Genomic DNA, 20,157 nt, shown 5'->3' on the forward strand with positions numbered 1-20,157 from the left:
ACGCCACTTCCGACGCATAAGTTGTGATTTATAAAAACAAACTTGACGGGAAAATGTGCGCACCTGCACGCAAACTCTGACCCATGCGTACGAACGTTTTGGAGACGGAGCAGTTTGGCGACACCGATGGTGAGCAAGAGTTAAATGTCTTTTTGGTCACTTTTAGACAGAAAATCGAAATAAAAGTATACATATACAGAAAGATAATACAAATATAATTTCACTCACCAAGCCTATCAATTGAAGCAAATATCCACACCTTAAATGTCCGCGCCAGCGAGCGCGTTGGGCCGTTTAGTGAAACTGACGCATATCTAACGGCAGATGAAGTAAAACTGAAATCTTCATTATGAGTCCTAATCATAAATAGGCTACAGTGCATGTTCACAAACAGTTTAAATAAAATAATACTTCTGATATAAACATTTAGATTAAATATGCCACTCTCATTAATAGAGTTAAACACTGTATGACATTTACTGAAAAGTTAAAAAATATATAAATATTCAATAAATAGCCTATAAATATCCTATAAATAAAAATGCTTTTGAACACTTTTCCTTTGGCATGCTGTGTTTTAATGTTTTAACTACAGAGATAATTGCTTGTCATGATAATAGCATATTGTGCAAATATAATGCACAACAAGGTCTATCTGTTTCCATTAAAAATATAAATCAATTAAAAATACTATTTGGCCAGTGGAAAAGATTGAGAAAAACTTTATCTGAAATGTTTTTTACACTATTTGATTTATTTATTCAAAAACAAGGCAAGGATAGGCTACTAAATGATTTGTATTAAAAGTAATGTGACGGCACATCCGTATTTCATATTTTCCTCATGTCTTGTACCGTTAAACATGTTATCACGTGGATGAATAATCATATGCAAATGATATGCAGATGAGGATATGCATAGTAAAACGAGGCGTTGTAAGCTCCATATATGGTTATTTCGGGGAGGAGACGCATGTGTGCACAATCTTCCGCTGAGTGGGATTTATAAAGTGAATCCTCCGCAGGTTCTGGCGTACGCACGGTTTTATAAGTCTGAATATTTTTTTGCGCACGCCATTTTTGGCTTTTGGGCGCACGTACACTTTTAGTGAGGATCCTACGCACAGTTTTATAAATGAGGCCCCTGAGCTGTACCTCAAAGGTTTCCAGGTTAACCCCCTGAAAAGGCAGTTACCGGACCTCATGTTGAGAGGACCACATAACCTCATGCTGAGCACGTTTGATCATGATCTTACCCATCTGCCGCCTCCTCTCTCTGTCCCTCGGCGCGTCCCCGGTGCTGTCCGGGGCTGAGCTGGGTTTGGTGGAGATGGGCACGAAGCTGGGGTCCAGGTCCAGGATGAGCTGGTTGAGCTGGTGAATGGAGTTGTCGATGTCCAGAGTCAGTGAGCTGAACTCCTCGTCATGTTTGTGGACCGGCTCCTGGATCCGAGGGGTTTCAGGCCTCACCGCGGGCTCTTTCTGCTCTGAAAACAGCCACATGACCGTCATTTATACTGGTCGAATCCAAAATCATGGTTCAAAACAGTTTTGTTCAGTTTGTCTAAGAGCAAATTAACACTCCCCATAGAAAAAAGGAAAAGAAACAACTGACTTTAAATAGTATTTTATCTTGATGTGCACAACAGATAGTGGCAACTTTACTGACTTCAGAAATTATTGCGGGCTTTATTGTTTTTTTTATGATTTTGTATGCCCATAGCAGAACATATGATGCATATTTTGAGAAGACATCACAAGAAACATTAAAGTCCCACTGTAGTCATTAATTTGATCCCTTAAAACTTATCTTTGATCACCAAAATGACATATTTAAAAGTTTTTTCCTTGAAAAATAATTCTTCATGCCTTAAAATATCTTGAATGTAACTCGACACCCTTGCTTCATTTAGTATGCGCGGGTCTATGAATATGCAAATGAGCCCCGCCTCCTCTCACTCACTCACTCAGAGATCCACTGGTTGACAATCACACGTTGATCTGATTGGTCAAGGTAGTTTGTGACGTCAGAAACACCAGCGATTTCAAACCGTGTTTTTGAGACTGTCTTTGGTTCACTGCAGTTTTAAAGGGGTCATGACATGAGAAACCAAATTTGCCTTGATCTTTTGGTATATAAGAGGTCTTTGTGTCATTAAAACGTCCTGCAAGTTTCATAGCTTAAGACTTCCTCCCCATTATAAACGAATCATTTATTTAATCAAGCTCTAAATACAGCTCGTTCTGGATCCATGGTAAGAAGTGACGTCACGGTACGAAGTGACGTACCAGCGTTTGCATATGACCGCCTCCAGAACAAGACAACTACGCTTTAAGCGCAAGGCAACTACGCTCATTTCGTATCGTTGCCGCGCGCATCACAAGTGTTCAGTCGACGGACAGCGAGTGGGTCTGTGTACAGGGAGATTACGATGCCGCAGATGTGCTGTTCCTGGCTGTGGACAAACAACATCTTTGAATACGCTGCGAAAGATCCAGTCGTCAGGGGAAAAATGTATGCACTTTATTTTTTGCGGACGTCTCAGTCACGGCAGTGTTAGTTTAAGCGTTTGTTCTGTACATTTAAGGATGACTGTTTTGAGAACAGACTGTTTTGAGCTTTGCCAGAAAACTGTTGCTCAAAGATAAGTCCTTGCCGACTATTCTGGGCTCAACAACGACGACGCAAACTGTAAGTAATGTGTTTAAAACTTTAAACTACTTTTTAAATACGCCGAATCCGCAAATGTTCTGGCTGGGGGCGTTAATAATTGATGCATAGGCACGGACGTTAGCCAATCAACAGTGGGCGTTAACACTGAACTCTTAAAGGGGAAACACCCCCAAAACAGACTGTGTGAATCAGAGGATGAGAAACAGGGAAAAGGTCATAAATCACTACATTTTAAAAGTTTTTTGTAAAAAAAACTATAGTAATACTATAATTGCACCTAAGGGAACATAATAATAAAATAAAAAAACCCATGTCATGACCCCTTTAAGCAGAAAATACTCAGCAATGCTGTCGACTTATGAACTTACACATGGTGTGTGTTAAAGCAGATTAATAACTCCACATAGACACATAAACTACATTAAAAGCTGGATTTTCACCACAGGGGGACTTTAAGGTCTTTCGAAGTTGTCTTAGTTTAAAGTAAGTTAACTAAATCAAACAAAATGTTTTTAGTTTTTTAGTTTTTTTATCTAACCCTTTAAGATTAAGCTTTAGTTTAAGGTGAAATTAAGTTGTGAAAAGCCCCAAAGTTATTATATTGACATACATTAAGTAGCTGTCAAGATTCCCTGTGTTTAGAGTTCTTGGACATTTATTTTGATATTCTTTTGTCTTGTCCTGTGTTCTCTCCCTGCATTTAATTCCTGCCTTTGTTTCCATAGTTACTAATGTTTGTTACTATGACAATTAATTAGTCTCACCTGTACCTTGTTACCTTCTTCTTATCCAGTGTTTTATGCTGCGTCCCAATTCGCCTACTTTACTACGCCCTAAAAGTATGTACTCTTTTTGTGAAGAAAAAGTACATACTTTAGAGTGTGTAGCAAAAGAGTAGGCAAGCTTTGGGACACACTACTTCCTCATCTTTAACGGACAGATCTGTCAGTAAACTGCCCTGTCAATCATCTTGTCACAGTTAAAATCCTTCATTCAATCTTATTTAATTTCCTACCATTTCGGAGAGAAATGTAGAAACACGTTCATCTGCCAGTCGCGAGTCTTTCATGCGGAGACTCTCCTCGTGTGTTTGCAATTTGAATGTAATAATGATGCATTTAAAAGTTAATGGCTAAGTGTATCTTTACAAAAGTTCACAAGCTGCTGCAGATGCAATACAGTGTACACAACATTGAATAAATACATTTTCGACAGGTTAGATACTGATAATTAATCACTCAAACCCCTTTATTTAAACCTCCATGTTTGTAGTTTTTTTAACACTTTCACTCGTGTTTGTAGTTCTAACCGAATCCTCGACCAACGTGCGATGGGTTGTGGGCAATATCAGCCGTTAGAGTGTTCATCGATCTGCACTTCAGATTCTGACCGGAAATAGTAGACCATCCGGTTATCTTTGGAACACTCATTTCAACATACTACGATTTGGGACGTACTAATTCTATTTTCGAATACTATAGGACGGATAGAATGCGAATTGGGACGCACCATTAGTCTTTGTGTGTCAGGCAGGTGTTGTCTTTACTATCCCATGTAAAGCTGTTGAGTTTCTTCTTTGAAAGCTGTTAAGATCCCTTAAACCTTTTTACGTTGTATTAATGTTTTTGTCTTGTTTTTTTGGTTAACTCTTTCCCCATCATTGACTGAATTTTCCAGCTTTTCCAGCAAGCAGGAGTGGAGTAACTTGGGCAGAGTGATTAGCGCAACACTGAGCGAACGCTCTGCTCCTCACCACGGGGCTTCTCAGGCGCTGCGAGCAAATCACTCCGCAGAAGTAGTGCTTCGCCGTCTGAGAATATAGTTCCCAGTGTGTATACGGTTAGAAGATGGCTGTGTCTCATGTGACCTTGTTATTCGTACACGCTGTGACTATACAAATCACAAAATGTAAATAGGAAAATGTTGGAGTTCTTTTGTCACTTATTGGGAGCATTATGCTAGCTGGAGCCGTTTACCTCCAGTCTTTGTGCTAAGCTAGGCTAGCGGTGGGTGCGTCAGACAGAGTTACGGCACGCACGGAGATGAGAAGGGTGTGTGTGGACTTATCTAACTCTGGATAAGAGTCTCAAAAAGTTGCCGTGTTCCTTTAAAGGGACAGACACAATAACAGTATAAAATATCAACTATATAATAATATCTGTGTGGTATTTTGAGCTAAAACTTCACATACACACTCTGGGGACATCAGAGACTTATTTTACATCTTGTGAAAAGGGCATTATACTATTGCAGTGCTGTGACTGTTCGAGAACGGATTTGCACTGCGAATGTTGAACTTTTAACAGCATCACTACGTCCGTTTTATTTGCCTCGTGAGTTTCCACAAATTTGTATGACTGTGGTGTATATTCATCCAAAGGCAGATGCCGTCTCTGCCGCTACTACCATTTTTGAGGTGGTACAAAAACTACAGTCAAAATCACCGGAAGCGCAGAGTCTGTTAATGGGTGATTTTAACCATGTGTCATGCACTGAAAAAAGCACTTCCACATTACTATCAATACGTCACTTGCCCAACCAGACGGAATAAAACACTTGATCTGTGCTATGGAACAGTAGAGGACGCCTTCAAATCACTTCCATTGCCTCCTTTGGGTTCGGCCGATCACAACTGTGTGTTTTTAGTGCCCACCTACAAGACAGTCTTAAGGAGAGAGAAGGTGCAAACAAGGGATGTAAAGGTTTGGACTGAGGAATCTGTGCTCTGTTTACAAGAGTGTTATGATTGCACGGACTGGAATATGTTTAGAGAAAGCTGTGGTGATGACTTGGATGAACTTACTGATGTGACCTGTTCCTATGTTGTTTTTTGTAGAGATATGATAATTCCTAGTAAGACAGTCAAAATCTACCCGAATAACAAACCATGGGTGACCAAATCCGTTAAATCCAGTATAGAATATATCGGGTCTTTAAACTAGATGAATTTACTGATTTACATAAACAGCAGCCACTAGGGGGTTGAAAGTAGAAATCCTAAAAGCAAAAAAGAATTATAAAGTGAGATTAGAGAGTCAGATGGCTGATAATAAATTGAGTTCGGCCTGGTCCAGTATGAAAGCTATATTAGGGTATGGTAGTCCAAATCACAATAATCATGTCATCTTGGATGGATACAATTCGAGATTTGAATTTGCAAATGCCTTGAATGGTTTTTATAATCGTTTTGATACATCTGTTTTTAGTGAGGACTTACGTCACAAGCTTGAGGATAGCCAGCATTTTTGTATAGACCAAAAGTCCTGTATTTCACTACATTTTTAATAAGTCATTAAGAGTACAGCACGTTCACAAAGTGTGGAAGGATGCAATGATTGTCCCAGTTCCGAAAGCTAGGTGTCCAAAGACATTAAATGATTTAAGACCAGTGGCTCTTACATCTATTTTAATGAACATTTTTGAAAGATTTGTGAGATCTGAAATATTGAGGACGACTGAGTGTTTATTAGACCCAATGCAGTTCGCTTATAGATCAAAAAGAGGTGTAGAGATGCAACGGTCTCCGTGATACATCTGCTTTTGAAACATTTGGAGGGGAAGGTTGTCTCATGCAAGGCTTCTATTTTTAGGTTTTTCCTCTGCGTTTAATACAATTCAACCTCACATCCTAGTACCGGTAAGTAGACTTTTAGAACAGTTCAAACTGAGTCATAATTTAGACGGATGGATATTAGATTTTTTTAACTGAGAGAACACAAAGAGTGAAAATAAAAAAACAATCTCTGCACAGGTTACTTCCTCCACTGGTTCACCACAAGGATGTGTACTTCCTCCACTACTGTTTATTCTTTACACAACTGACTGTGCCAAAGTCATTTGGAAAATCGTGTTGTTTTGAAGTATGCAGACGATACGGTAATAGTCAGTCTGCTTCACAATAATGAGAATAGTCATGGACCTATTATTAATGACTTTGTTGAGTGGTGTGAGGAATCTCACCTTCATTTAAATGTACTGAAGACCAAGGATATGGTTATTGACTTCAGGAAGAATGTCTATACGCAAGAAGTCACATCCATTAAGGGTGAAACAGTGGAGTGTGTGCAGTCTTACAAATACCTTGGGACAATCATTGATTCAAAGCTGAGTTTCGAAGCCAACTGTGAAACAGTGTGTAAAAAGGGGCATCAACGTTTGTTCTTTTTGAGGAAACTGTGTAAATTTCAAATTGAGAAAACACTGTTGAGTATGTTTTATCGTGCTTTTATTGAATCCGTACTTTTCTTTTTCTGGTATCTTGGTACGGGAATTCATTTATCTTTAAAGAGCCGGAACTCTATTAACCAGATTGTGAATTGGTCCAGTAGGTTGATTGGGGAGCCACTACTGAACCCAGCCTCGCTGTATACCAGACGGGCACAGCGCATGGGTACTTCAATCTTGAGTGACCAGCTTCACCCGCTGTATTATGAGTTCCAGTATCTGCCGTCCAATCGACGGTTTAGAGTACTGCGGTGTACAACAAAACAATATAAAAATAGCTTTGTCCCAGTAGTGATTAATTTTATAAATAGTATTAAGATGGAGTAAATTGTTTTAGTGTGATTTAATGTCTTGTTCTGTTTATGTGGTTTTGTCGTTTATATGTTTGAGAAATAGCCTGAACTTTTACCTACGGGTACAAATAAATGAAAACCAAACCAAACCAAACCAAACCAATACCACCCCTTTAAAAGCAGCTTTTAAAAGTGGCTCTGTTTTTTCTTTTTATATATTGCATGTTAAGATATCCATTCAACAAAATAACAGGGGGCCTTGACGGTTTTGTGAAAAGGTTTGAACTCAAGCATACCTGTAACGAGAGAAAGCTGTGTGTGCTGACCGGCGTGTTTGGGCAGGAGCTCCTGCGTGTGGCTGTGGAAGCGCTGCTCACTGGCGTCCTCCTCTGGCAGGTACAGGTACTGCTGTGCCGTGACCAGCTGCTGCTGATGGACCCAGGTCTGCGTGGAGTATCCCCCGTGCGGGAACGGGTGCCTGTGGCCCGGAGAGCCGGCGGGGAGGGACGCGCCTCTGTGAGCGACTCTCCGCTCGTACTCCTCCACGGCCGCCGAGTGCGTCTCCTCCGTACGCCCGGGGCTGCCGAAGCCGTCCGACAGCAGAGAGTTCTGGCTGCTCTTGTGACAGGACGAGGAGAGCGTGCCCAGGCTGTCCGTGCTGTGCAGGTCGTGCCGCGAGCTCAGGACTTCGTCATCAAGGATGTCGGTCTCACGCTCCTTGGGCCGCGGGCGCCCGTTCAGGTGATTCTGCGGAGGGCCTGGGCTCGCCTCGTCCAGACCGAAGCCGCTGAGCAGCCGCTTGAGCTCCACCCGCTCCTGCCGGCTGGGCTGAGGCGCTCGGGGCCCCGGGGTGGGCCAGCAGTCGGGGGCGCTGGAGAGGCCGGAGTCGGTGCTGGCCGAGAGCGTGTGGTCCGGGCTCCGAGGGGCTCCCGAGGGGGTGGAGCCTCTGCTGACGTCACGCTTCACCAGTCGCTCCAGGATCGGACCCGCTGGGGGGAGACAAACACACCTCACTCAACACGCTAAACACTGCATGAAGGAAACAAGCAAGACATCTCACACTGCTCATGCATTTAGGGCCTGTTTACACCTGGCCACTTCATGCGTTTTTGATCTGATTTTTTTATCTGATCCATGTACACCTGGTCACATAAATGTGTTTTCGCAAAACGGATATAAATTCGATCTTGAATTCCCACGCTATATGCAGATTTAATGGAGTTCACGTCACCGAAAGCAACAGATATTAGCTGCATTTGATTGATCATCAGCTAATTTCAAGAACAGCCCTGGTAAGATTATTTAATTTCTTTACTTTTAATGAAGACAATTCTGTGTTAAGTAGTGGTCGACCGATATATCACCGAAATTTGGCATTTTTAAATTATAGTTTTTTTTCTGATTGGTCGATGTGTTGGAAGCGGGACTTTTATTTTGACGGTGCTCCAGACTTTTATTTTGACGGGCAGCACAGAGAACACCAGCGCTCACTCACATTCTCCGTCTCCATTAGTTTAAGATCTCTGTCAGTGATGTCTAATACTTTGTTTGACAGAACTGTTAAACAAAGAAAGTAAATGGTATGCGAAAAATTAAAAGTAAAGTAAAAGTAAAAGTAAAAGTAAAAGTAAAGCGATTACCAGATTACTGGTAATTTTCTTACCATATATGGAGATTGGAATGTAAAGACAGGGGTCGGGGCATGAGAGAAGAGGGCGGGGCTGTTCTTCCATATATGGAGATTGGAATGTAAAGACAGGGGTCGGGGCATGAGAGAAGAGGGCGGGGCTGTTCTTCCATATATGGAGATTGGAATGTAAACACAGGGGTCGGGCATGAGAGAAGAGGGCGGGGCTGTTCTTCCATATATGGAGATTGGAATGTAAAGACAGGGGGCGGGGCATGAGAGAAGAGGGCGGGGCTGTTCTTCCATATATGGAGATTGGAATGTAAAGACAGGGGTCGGGGCATGAGAGAAGAGGGCGGGGCTGTTCTTCCATATATGGAGATTGGAATGTAAAGACAGGGGGCGGGGCATGAGAGAAGAGGGCGGGGCTGTTCTTCCATATATGGAGATTGGAATGTAAAGACAGGGGCGGGGCATGAGAGAAGAGGGCGGGGCTGTTCTTACATATATGGAGATTGGAATGTAAAGACAGGGGGCGGAGCATGAGAGAAGAGGGCGGGGCTCTTCTTCCATATATGGAGATTGGAATGTAAGGACAGGGGCGGGGCATGAGAGAAGAGGGCGGGGCTGTTCTTCCTTATATGGAGATTGGAATGTAAGGACAGGGGCGGGGCATGAGAAAAGAGGGCGGGGCTGTTCTTCCATATATGGAGATTGGAATGTAAGGACAGGGGCGGGGCATGAGAGAAGAGGGCGGGGCTGTTCTTCCTTATATGGAGATTGGAATGTAAGGACAGGGGCGGGGCATGAGAGAAGAGGGCGGGGCTGTTCTTCCTTATATGGAGATTGGAATGTAAGGACAGGGGCGGGGCATGAGAGAAGAGGGCAGGGCTGTTCTTGCATATATGGAGATTGGAATGTAAGGACAGGGGCGGGGCATGAAAGAAGAGGGCGGGGCTGTTCTTCCATATATGGAGATTGGAATGTAAAGACAGGGGCGGGGCATGAGAGAAGAGGGCGGGGCTGTTCTTGCATATATGGAGATTGGAATGTAAAGACAGGGGCGGGGCATGAGAGAAGAGGGCGGGGCTGTTCTTGCATATATGGAGATTGGAATGTAAGGACAGGGGCGGGGCATGAAAGAAGAGGGCGGGGCTGTTCTTCCATATATGGAGATTGGAATGTAAAGACAGGGGCGGGGCATGAGAGAAGAGGGCGGGGCTGTTCTTCCATATATGGAGATTGGAATGTAAGGACAGGGGCGGGGCATGAGAGAAGAGGGCAGGGCTGTTCTTCCATATATGGAGATTGGAATGTAAGGACAGGGGCGGGGCATGAGAGAAGAGGGCAGGGCTGTTCTTCCATATATGGAGATTGGAATGTAAGGACAGGGGCGGGGCATGAAAGAAGAGGGCGGGGCTGTTCTTACATATATGGAGATTGGAATGTAAAGACAGGGGCGGGGCATGAAAGAAGAGGGCTGGGTTGAGGATGTGTTTTCTGACAATACGGTCCACCTCTGAAGGGATCACCTCAGAAAGTGCTGAGACATGCAGTTCATTCCAGGGGCTCAGGGTTTTCAAAATGTATGTGTATTTTTTTAATTTTTTTTGGTAAGCAACATTAAAGACTAATATGTATTGATATTATATTAGATGTTTTATCAGTGTTTGTGTCTATATATTGTACGAGTACCGGCCTTGTTTTATGGACAGGCAACTTATGATGAACCGTTGATTCATTATATGGCTTACTATTGTACCACCTGTATTATTATAGTGGTTATCATTAAATTGATCAAGGAGACTGCTATATTAATATTATATAAACTAATAAAATATTTTGTTATAACCATACTTATGACGTTTGGTTATAAGTATGGCTCTAGTCAAATATGCAGGCACATTGACTGTTGTTTTACTACAGTCAGTCATTCTTTACAGTGCAGCGGATCATTGGAAAGAATCGGTTCACAACATTGATTGGTTCCTGAATCCGACATCACTCAGTGGGTCTGAAACATGAGGCTGTCCTGTAAAGCTGAGATGAGAAATGACAAAGCAGAGCAGTTCTTCAATCCACAGATGAAAGCAAACTTCTTCCACAACTAACACATCATCCAGGCCTTCAATTAACAGAGGCTGGATTCCCTCACTCATTGCTGAGAGAGCAGATGTGCTCAACACGTAGAGGAATGTCCGGGTTCAGCGTGAGTTCAGCTCCATCAGTGTTCATTAACAGAAAATACCTTTACTGTCCATCAGTGTGAGAACAAGCCACTGACAGCTGAAGAGAGCAAACTCAGCAACTCTGAGCAGGTTTCAAAGCAGAATTATTGTGTGCTAAAGTGCTCACTGAAACATCTCAGCAACGTTAGAGTCAGTCTAGCATTTCACCTAAAGATTGCAAAAGAAGTGCATTCATTTCTTGGCTTCCACACGCATCTTGCGGGAGGCCGTGGGAGGAAGTTATATGGTGTTTTTCTTGTGTCTAGTCATCCGAAGCAGCCAGAATTAGCCAGCGAAAACAAAACACTGTAATTATAATTCCAGTCCCTCTTCCTGCCGAAGCCTCAGCATCACAACTGTGTGAGTCAACACCAGTTCAGCTAAACACACACTGCGCTGACCAACACACAGCTGTCACTGTATGAAACAAGCAGGACTGAACCGTATCAAAGCCTCATTACCGGCCTCATAATGTCTGTCACAATACCAGTACAAAACGAGTCAACAGATAATATATACATTTTATGGAGAAAATAGCGTTTGCATTATTTCACCCCACTATGATGCTCAGTTGTTGTGGGTGGTTGCCAGGGCGTTGCTATGCAGTTCTGTGTGGTTTCTAGGTGTTTTCCTGCAGTCAGGAGTGTGAAGAGTCACCCCTGATCCTCTGGTCTGTAGATGTGTATCGAATTCCTCTTTCAATGGGAGACTGTGGGTTTTTTCCAGATGTTTTCTCGTCCAGCAGGTGAAATCACTTATTAAAGCAGCAGCTCATTCTCCTCAACAAGCACACTGGGATTCACACTGGGATTCACACTGGGATTCACACTGGGATTCACACTGGGATTCACACTGGGATTCACACTAGAATTCACACTGGGATTCACACTAGGATTCACACTGGTATTCACACTGGTATTCACACTGGGATTAACACTGGGATTAACACTGGGATTAACACTGGGATTAACACTGGGATTCACACTGGGATTCACACTGGGATTCACACTGGGATTCACACTGGGATTCACACTGGGATTCACACTAGGATTCACACTAGGATTCACACTGGGATTAACACTGGGATTAACACTGGGATTAACACTAGGATTCACACTGGGATTAACACTAGGATTCACACTGGGATTAACACTAGGATTCACACTGGGATTCACACTAGGATTCACACTAGGATTAACACTAGGATTCACACTGGGATTAACACTAGGATTCACACTGGGATTAACACTAGGATTCACACTGGGATTCACACTGGGATTCACACTGGGATTAACACTAGGATTCACACTGGTATTCACACTGGTATTCACACTGGGATTAACACTGGGATTAACACTGGGATTAACACTGGGATTAACACTGGGATTCACACTGGGATTAACACTGGGATTCACACTGGGATTCACACTGGGATTCACACTGGGATTCACACTGGGATTCACACTAGGATTCACACTGGGATTCACACTAGGATTCACACTAGGAGTCACACTGGGATTAACACTGGGATTAACACTGGGATTAACACTAGGATTCACACTGGGATTAACACTAGGATTCACACTGGGATTCACACTAGGATTCACACTAGGATTAACACTAGGATTCACACTGGGATTAACACTAGGATTCACACTGGGATTAACACTAGGATTCACACTGGGATTCACACTGGGATTCACACTGGGATTCACACTGGGATTAACACTGGGATTAACACTAGGATTCACACTGGGATTCACACTAGGATTCACACTAGGATTCACACTGGGATTCACACTGGGATTCACACTGGGATTAACACTGGGATTAACACTGGGATTAACACTAGGATTCACACTGGGATTCACACTGGGATTCACACTAGGATTCACACTGGGATTAACACTGGGATTAACACTAGGATTCACACTAGAATTCACACTAGGATTCACACAATAATTCACACTCAGATTCACACTAGAATTCACACTAGGATTTACACTAGGATTCACACTAGTATTCACACTGGGATTCACACTGGGATTCACACTAGAATTCACACTAGTATTCACACTGGAATTCACACTAGGAATCACACTAGGATTCACACTAGGATTCACACTAGGATTCACACTAGGATTCACACTAGGATTCACACTACAATTCACACTACGATTCACACTAGGATTCACACTAGGATTCGCACTAGACTTCACACTAGAATTCACACTAGGATTCACACTAGGATTCACACTAGAATTCATACTAGAATTCACACTAGAATTTACACTAGAATTCACACTAAAATTCACACTAGAATTCACACTAGAATTCACACTAGAATTTACACTAGAATTCACACTAGAATTCACCCAAGAATTCACACTATGAATCACACTAAGATTCACACTAGAATTTACACTAGGATTCACACTAGAATTCACACTAGAATTCACACTAGGATTCACACTAGGATTCACACTAGGATTCACACTAAGATTCACACTAAGATTCACACTAGGATTCACACTAGGATTCACACTAGGATTCACACTAGGATTCACACTAAGATTCACACTAGGATTCACACTAGGATTCACACTAGGATTCACACTAGGATTCACACTAGGATTCACACTAGAATTCACACTAAGATTCACACTAGAATTCACACTAGGATTCACACTAGAATTCACCCAAGAATTCACACTATGAATCACACTAAGATTCACACTAGGATTTACACTAGGAATCACACTAGGATTCACACTAGAATTCACACTAAGATTCACTAGGATTCACACTAGGATTCACACTAGGATTCACACTAGGATTCACACTAGGATTCACACTAGGATTCACACTAGGATTCACACTAGGATTCACACTAGGTCTGGTGATCTGGTCAAATAACTTCACTAACTATGAGCAATGGTAGTTCACTTCCATAAGGAAGCAGCACTACATGAATCTATTCTAGCATTAGTTTGCCTGTGCTGTTTCCTCTTCTAAACAGACGCAGAGCTCAGGACGAGATGCTGAATTCCTGTGAGCTTTAGGCGTCTGCGTGTGAAAACAAGGCCTGGCGTCTGCCACAGGAATGCACAGCTGTCTGTTTGTGCTTGATCAAACCCTCTTTATTAAAGGTGCTGCAACTAGTTTCCATCAATGTGTTTTATGCTAAACAGCTGTGATTGTGGCCAACCTATTCCTGCGCCTGCCAGTTTAAGAAGGGTGTGAGTTCTGTCCTGCCATACGCCTCACCACAGTCAGGAAAACATCCTGGACACACAACAGTGTGTGTGTGTGTGTGTGTGTGTGTGTGTGTGTGTGTGTGTGTGTGTGTGTGACAGCACAGCCACAGTACAGAAAAAGACTGAGTTTTGCCCAACTATGCAACACATCAAATTAAAGTAGTGTTCAGAGGCAGCTAGAGCTATACAGTATACAGTATAGGGCTGCCCTCGACTAAAGATTTTTCCAGTGACTAGTAGTCGTTCATTTAATCGGTTAGTCAACTAATCACACGTTTATATTAATAAGCCATATATCATAATGAGCCTTTAATTGCCCATACATGGCCTAATCAGCGCTCAAACGCACGCATAGATTTTACCACAGAGCGCCGGCAAACATAATAATTATGAAAAAACAGAAGGAGACTGTTTAAACATTTCAATAATTTATTGATAATGTTTTCTGTGTTTTCGGCTGCAGAGATGAAGTCAACGATGCTGACCCGTCATCTATATGCATGTTCATACAGATTACATAATCTGAGAATATTTATTTTCCTTTTGAATTTGTTTATTTGAAAGTAGACATTTCAAGCTTTCTATAGATATATTCCCATGTCTGTGAGGCAAGGATACGCTCAGTTTCGGTTCATTTATGTGATGGGCTCAAGTTCACTGAGACCGAGACGGCAGAAAGCGCCATTATTTTACAAAAGCACAACGTTTTGTAGTTATTGTGAGTTTACAGAAATAAAAGTAGACCATTTACAGTTTGCATTACTCTTATCTGAATAACGGAGTATTTTAAGTTAAATGCAGGGATGCACCGGCGCAGTAAGAGCTCTCCACACAAACACAGTTATGCACCTAATAATAGCGCACATCATCTAGGTTAACATTAGAGCGGGCGGACTTGTACAGTTCCTACTACTTACATTCCACCGCAAGGATCACAGGTGATCCTGATTTTTTTATTTTTTTATTTCATTACTAGTTAAAAACATCACACTCTTACTTAATCTGGACAATATTAGCTTTATTAGGATGGTTTAAAACTCCAGCTTCGATATTTGACCACTGTTTATAATTAAACTGGTTTTCAGTGACATTAATTTCTTAATTTATCCCAGGAGTGCAAAATAATTAATCTGTAACGTTCGTTATTTGGAATAGAAATCATCACTTACACAGCAGCCATCCATCTCATCTCCGTTTTATTTGTGTTCAAATACAAACAATATCCACGATCCGCGAGGGATATTAGTCCAATGGTGCACACATTTGGAGAAATAATGAATTATTATGACATTTTTTAAAAATATTTTATAATGCAGAAACACATTTCTATTCAAATATACTTGAAATAAGCGATCAAAAATGCTAAAAACTATGGCAAGCCGTTTTAGCATTTAAACCTTTGTCCTGACTATCTATAAATATATTTAAAGCTAGTAACAATTGTATTTTGACGAGTGATAATTATAATTCGCCTAGTCAGAATGACAATTAGAGATATCTGCAATTATAATTGCACTAGTAAGAAATCCGATTTGAGATATCTGTAATATATATTTGACTAGTCAAAACTCCATTTAAGATATCTGCAATGATGTCATTGCTATTTTTAAAAGACGCGTCGTCTATCTGCAAAGGTAATTAGAGATATCTCTAATTCGATTACGACTAGTCACAATTATATTTGAAGATATCTGAATTGCACTTGCTCCTAGTCGAATCCCCTGTTGCGTGACGTGGAACTACATTTCCTCAGCACCGCCCAGAGTTCCTCCGCTCCTCCCTAGCAAAAGACAATCACCCAATGCTTGACTGAATAAATGTATCCATTTATTAAGAACCAGTCTATAGTTAATTTATTGAGTGAAGACTTTATTTGTTCAGCTACAGTAGAAAGAAATTAGGCACTGTTTATTTTATTTGTCTCTTATAGTATTTGTCATTTTGTTTGTAATTTGCTTTTTTGCTTATCTTTTTTGCTTATCTAGGCCTATATTGTAATTATAAAATTACATTAAAAAATATTAAAAAACTCGTTTCATGAAATAAGATTTTGGTCATCCCAAACCTGTTCAGAATTGTGAAAGGTTAGCAAATGTTAACATGATTGATAATAATGTCAATGTTGCAAACATCTTGGTAAGGACACTGGCATGTAATCAGTTATTTTATAAAGGGGAAGGAATGGTCAAAAAGCAGGGCAGGAACAGAGTTTTTTTTTTATTAATTTATAAAACTAATTTTTTTGGCGCGCTCCTCGAAGACAAAATGGTTCGAAAAGGCGGGGCTTAGCAAAGGGGTGGTTTGAGTACACAATTAAGATATCTATAAAATAATTTCGACTAGTCAGAATGTTCATTCAAGATATCTACACTGACATTCTTCCTAGTCACAAAGCTGAATGCAGATATCTCCAAAGAAAGATCCTCCCAGTCAAAAAGCAGACTGAGATATCTACAATTAAATTGAAGATATCTTTAAATGAGTTTTGACTAGGACGAGTTCCAATTCAAGATATCTCTAATTAAGTTTTGCCTAGTCAAAACTCCAGTTCAAGATATCTACAACTGTAATTTAACTAGTAATAAATTATTTAAAGATATCTACATATGTATTTTTGGATATCTTAAAAAACGATGAATTAAAGATATCTCCAATTTGATTATGACTAGACAAAACCCAGTTAGAGATATCTTGAACTGGAGTTTTGACTAGGCAAAACTTAATTAGAGATATCTCTAATTTAATTGCCACTAGTGCAATTATAATTTGAGATATCTCTAACTGGGTTTTGTCTAGTCATAATCAAATTGGAGATATCTTTAATTGGAATTTCTACTAGTCAAAACTCATTTGTAGATATCTGAAAATATTTTCCAATTGAAGTCAATGAAAGAATATGACTAGTCATAAAAGCATTGTAGATATCTGTAACGTATATTACGACTAGTCAAATTAACATTGTAGATATCTTCAATGCATATTACGACTAGTCACAATCACATTGTAGATATCTTAATTGCAATTACGACAAGTCAAAATTGCAGAAGAGATATCTGGAACTGGAATTATGACTAGTCAAAACTGATTTATGACTAGTACGGGAAGGAGTATTTAATGCTAAAACGGCTTGCCATAAAAAACAGCTAACAGAGTATGGCAAGCCGTTTTAACATTTAATCATTTAAGCCTACTAGTATCTATTTTCATGCTACTAGTACTTATTTTTTAGATACTAGTATCTATTCCATTAAGTACTAGTACTTATTCATTAGATACTAGTGCTTATTATTTAGTTACTAGTGCCTATTCATTAGATACTAGTGCTTATTCTTTAGGTACTAGTGCTTATTCTTTAGGTACTAGTACATTTTTAAAGATACTAGTACTTATTCAATAGATACTAGTACTTATTCAATAGATACTAGTACTTATTCATTAGATACTAGTACTTATTCATTAGATACTAGTACTTATTCATTAGATACTAGTACTTATTGAATAGATACTAGTACTTATTCATTAGATACTAGTACTTATTTAAATAGTGACTAGTCACTATTTTTTTGTTACTAGTAAAATATTTTTTTTTTTGCCATTGACTTCTATGGGATCTGTCATTTAGATATCAACTATTCAGTTCTGACTAGTATCTATTCCAATTGTGACTAGTACATATATATTAGATACTAGTACTTATTCATTAGGTACTAGTACTTATTTTTTAGATACTAGTACCTTTTAATAGATACTAGTACCTATTAAATAGATACTAGTAGCTATTAAATAGATACTAGTACTTATTCATTAGATACTAGTACTTATTCTTTAGATACTAGTGCTTATTATTTAGATACTAGTATCTATTAATTAGATACTAGTACTTATTCATTAGATACTAGTACTTATTCAATAGATACTAGTACCTATTTATTAGACACTAGTATCTTTTGTAATTGTTACTAGTAACTATTCTTATTTTACTAGTCACAACTGCTTTTTTACTAGTCTTATGTTATGACTAGTCAGAACGGCCACGGTAGAGTTCAATTAAAAATCTTACTAGTAAAATTTAAAATCTTACTAGTAACATTTGGAATAAATACTAGTATCTAATAAATAGGCACTAGTATCTATTAAATAAGTACTAGTATCTAATGAATAAGTACTAGTATCTAATGAATAAGTACTAGTATCTAAATAATAAGCACTAGTATCTAAATAATAAGCACTAGTATCTAAATAATAAGCACTAGTATATAAAGAATAAGTACTAGTATCTAATGAATAAGTACTAGTATCTATTTAATAGGTACTAGTATCTATTTAATAGGTACTAGTATCTATTAAAATGTACTAGTATCTAAAAAATAAGTACTAGTACCTAATGAATAAGTACTAGTATCTAATATATATGTACTAGTCACAATTGGAATAGATACTAGTCAGAAGTGAATAGTTGATATCTAAATGACAGATCCCATAGAAGTCAATGGCAAAAAAAGTTTTTTTTTACTAGTAACAAAAAAATAGTTACTAGTCACTATTTAAATAAGTACTAGTATCTAATGAATAAGTACTAGTATCTATTAAATAAGTACTAGTATCTAATGAATAAGTACTAGTATCTAATGAATAAGTACTAGTATCTAATGAATAAGTACTAGTATCTAATGAATAAGTACTAGTATCTATTGAATAAGTACTAGTATCTATTGAATAAGTACTAGTATCTTTAAAAAGGTACTAGTACCTAAAGAATAAGCACTAGTACCTAAAGAATAGGCACTAGTACCTAAAGAATAAGCACTAGTATCTAATGAATAGGCACTAGTACCTAAAGAATAAGCACTAGTATCTAATGAATAAGTACTAGTACTTAATGGAATAGATACTAGTATCTAAAAAATAAGTACTAGTAGCATGAAAATAGATACTAGTAGGCTTAAATGATTAAATGTTAAAACGGCTTGCCATAAACAGAGCTAGCGATGACTCTACTCTTCCTGACTCGAGTAAACCATGACATCAGCGCGATATGATTCGTTTCTAAATCTGTCAATCATCCACGTGTCCAACGTGACCAAAAGGCTGTGCTTCTGCACTGACGCGCTGTCTGTCTGTTTACTTCCTCATTCTGAGCTACGAGACAAACGCAACTAAACATCTCTTCGTGTGTTTAAAACAAGCTAATAAAAGCAGGATTCAAGTCATCTGGTTTGTGTATGTGCTTTCTGTTCGATTTTGGTTATTATATAGGAACAAAGAATGTTTACAGTATGCATGCTAGTAAAGATAGCCCCTAGCTTCGTATAAAATGCTAAATAAAACATATTTCAAAATATTTTTTTCACTTGAAACCATTTTAAACCGCGACCGGAATATGATTCAAATACTCGATGGTGTTTTAAAGTGAGCTTTAAGTAAAACTGTAATTTTAATAAATTATATTGTGTCATTTAGCTTGAGGCTACATGTTGAGCTAAATGCACCTGCTACATGAGCTTGACTAACGTTATTCCATACAATATTTTTTTTAAAAGAATTTTCAAGAACAGTTATTTTTTTGTTTGTAGACTGAAGATAATATATGTATTACTTGTATTAGTGGGATGGCAGAGATTTAGATGACCAAGCAAATAACACAGGAATGCAGGCTATTATGGCTGATCTCAAACAAAAGAATAAGAATAAAAGAATAATGGTAGATTAAGTCTCTCACTGGCAGAAGTGTTAAATGTTGGTCAATTTACACTAATGGGCCATTTCTCCTCGCCAGACATTAGTCAAAGACTGTAAATGGGTATTTATAGGGCAATACACATACCTAAAAATGCATCTCTAAAGCCTCCCATGAA

General features: G+C 39.4%; 1 protein-coding gene across 2 annotated transcripts in view; it reads right to left on the reverse strand.

The window, feature by feature from the left end:
- tns3 (tensin 3) overlaps positions 1-20,157 on the reverse strand; it is an 82,951-nt gene that overhangs the window by 25,289 nt on the left and 37,505 nt on the right. For both annotated transcript variants that reach the window (XM_079611701.1, XM_079611702.1), the window contains 2 exons: positions 7,487-8,179; positions 1,256-1,486 (listed from right to left, as the gene is read on the reverse strand). In XM_079611701.1, coding sequence (XP_079467827.1) covers positions 1,256-1,486; positions 7,487-8,179 — 924 coding nt within the window. The remainder of the gene's footprint in view (positions 1-1,255; positions 1,487-7,486; positions 8,180-20,157) is intronic.

The sequence above is a fragment of the Phoxinus phoxinus genome (assembly GCF_949152265.1).
Source record: "Phoxinus phoxinus genome assembly, chromosome: 5".
NCBI classification, from domain to species: Eukaryota; Metazoa; Chordata; class Actinopteri; order Cypriniformes; family Leuciscidae; genus Phoxinus; species Phoxinus phoxinus.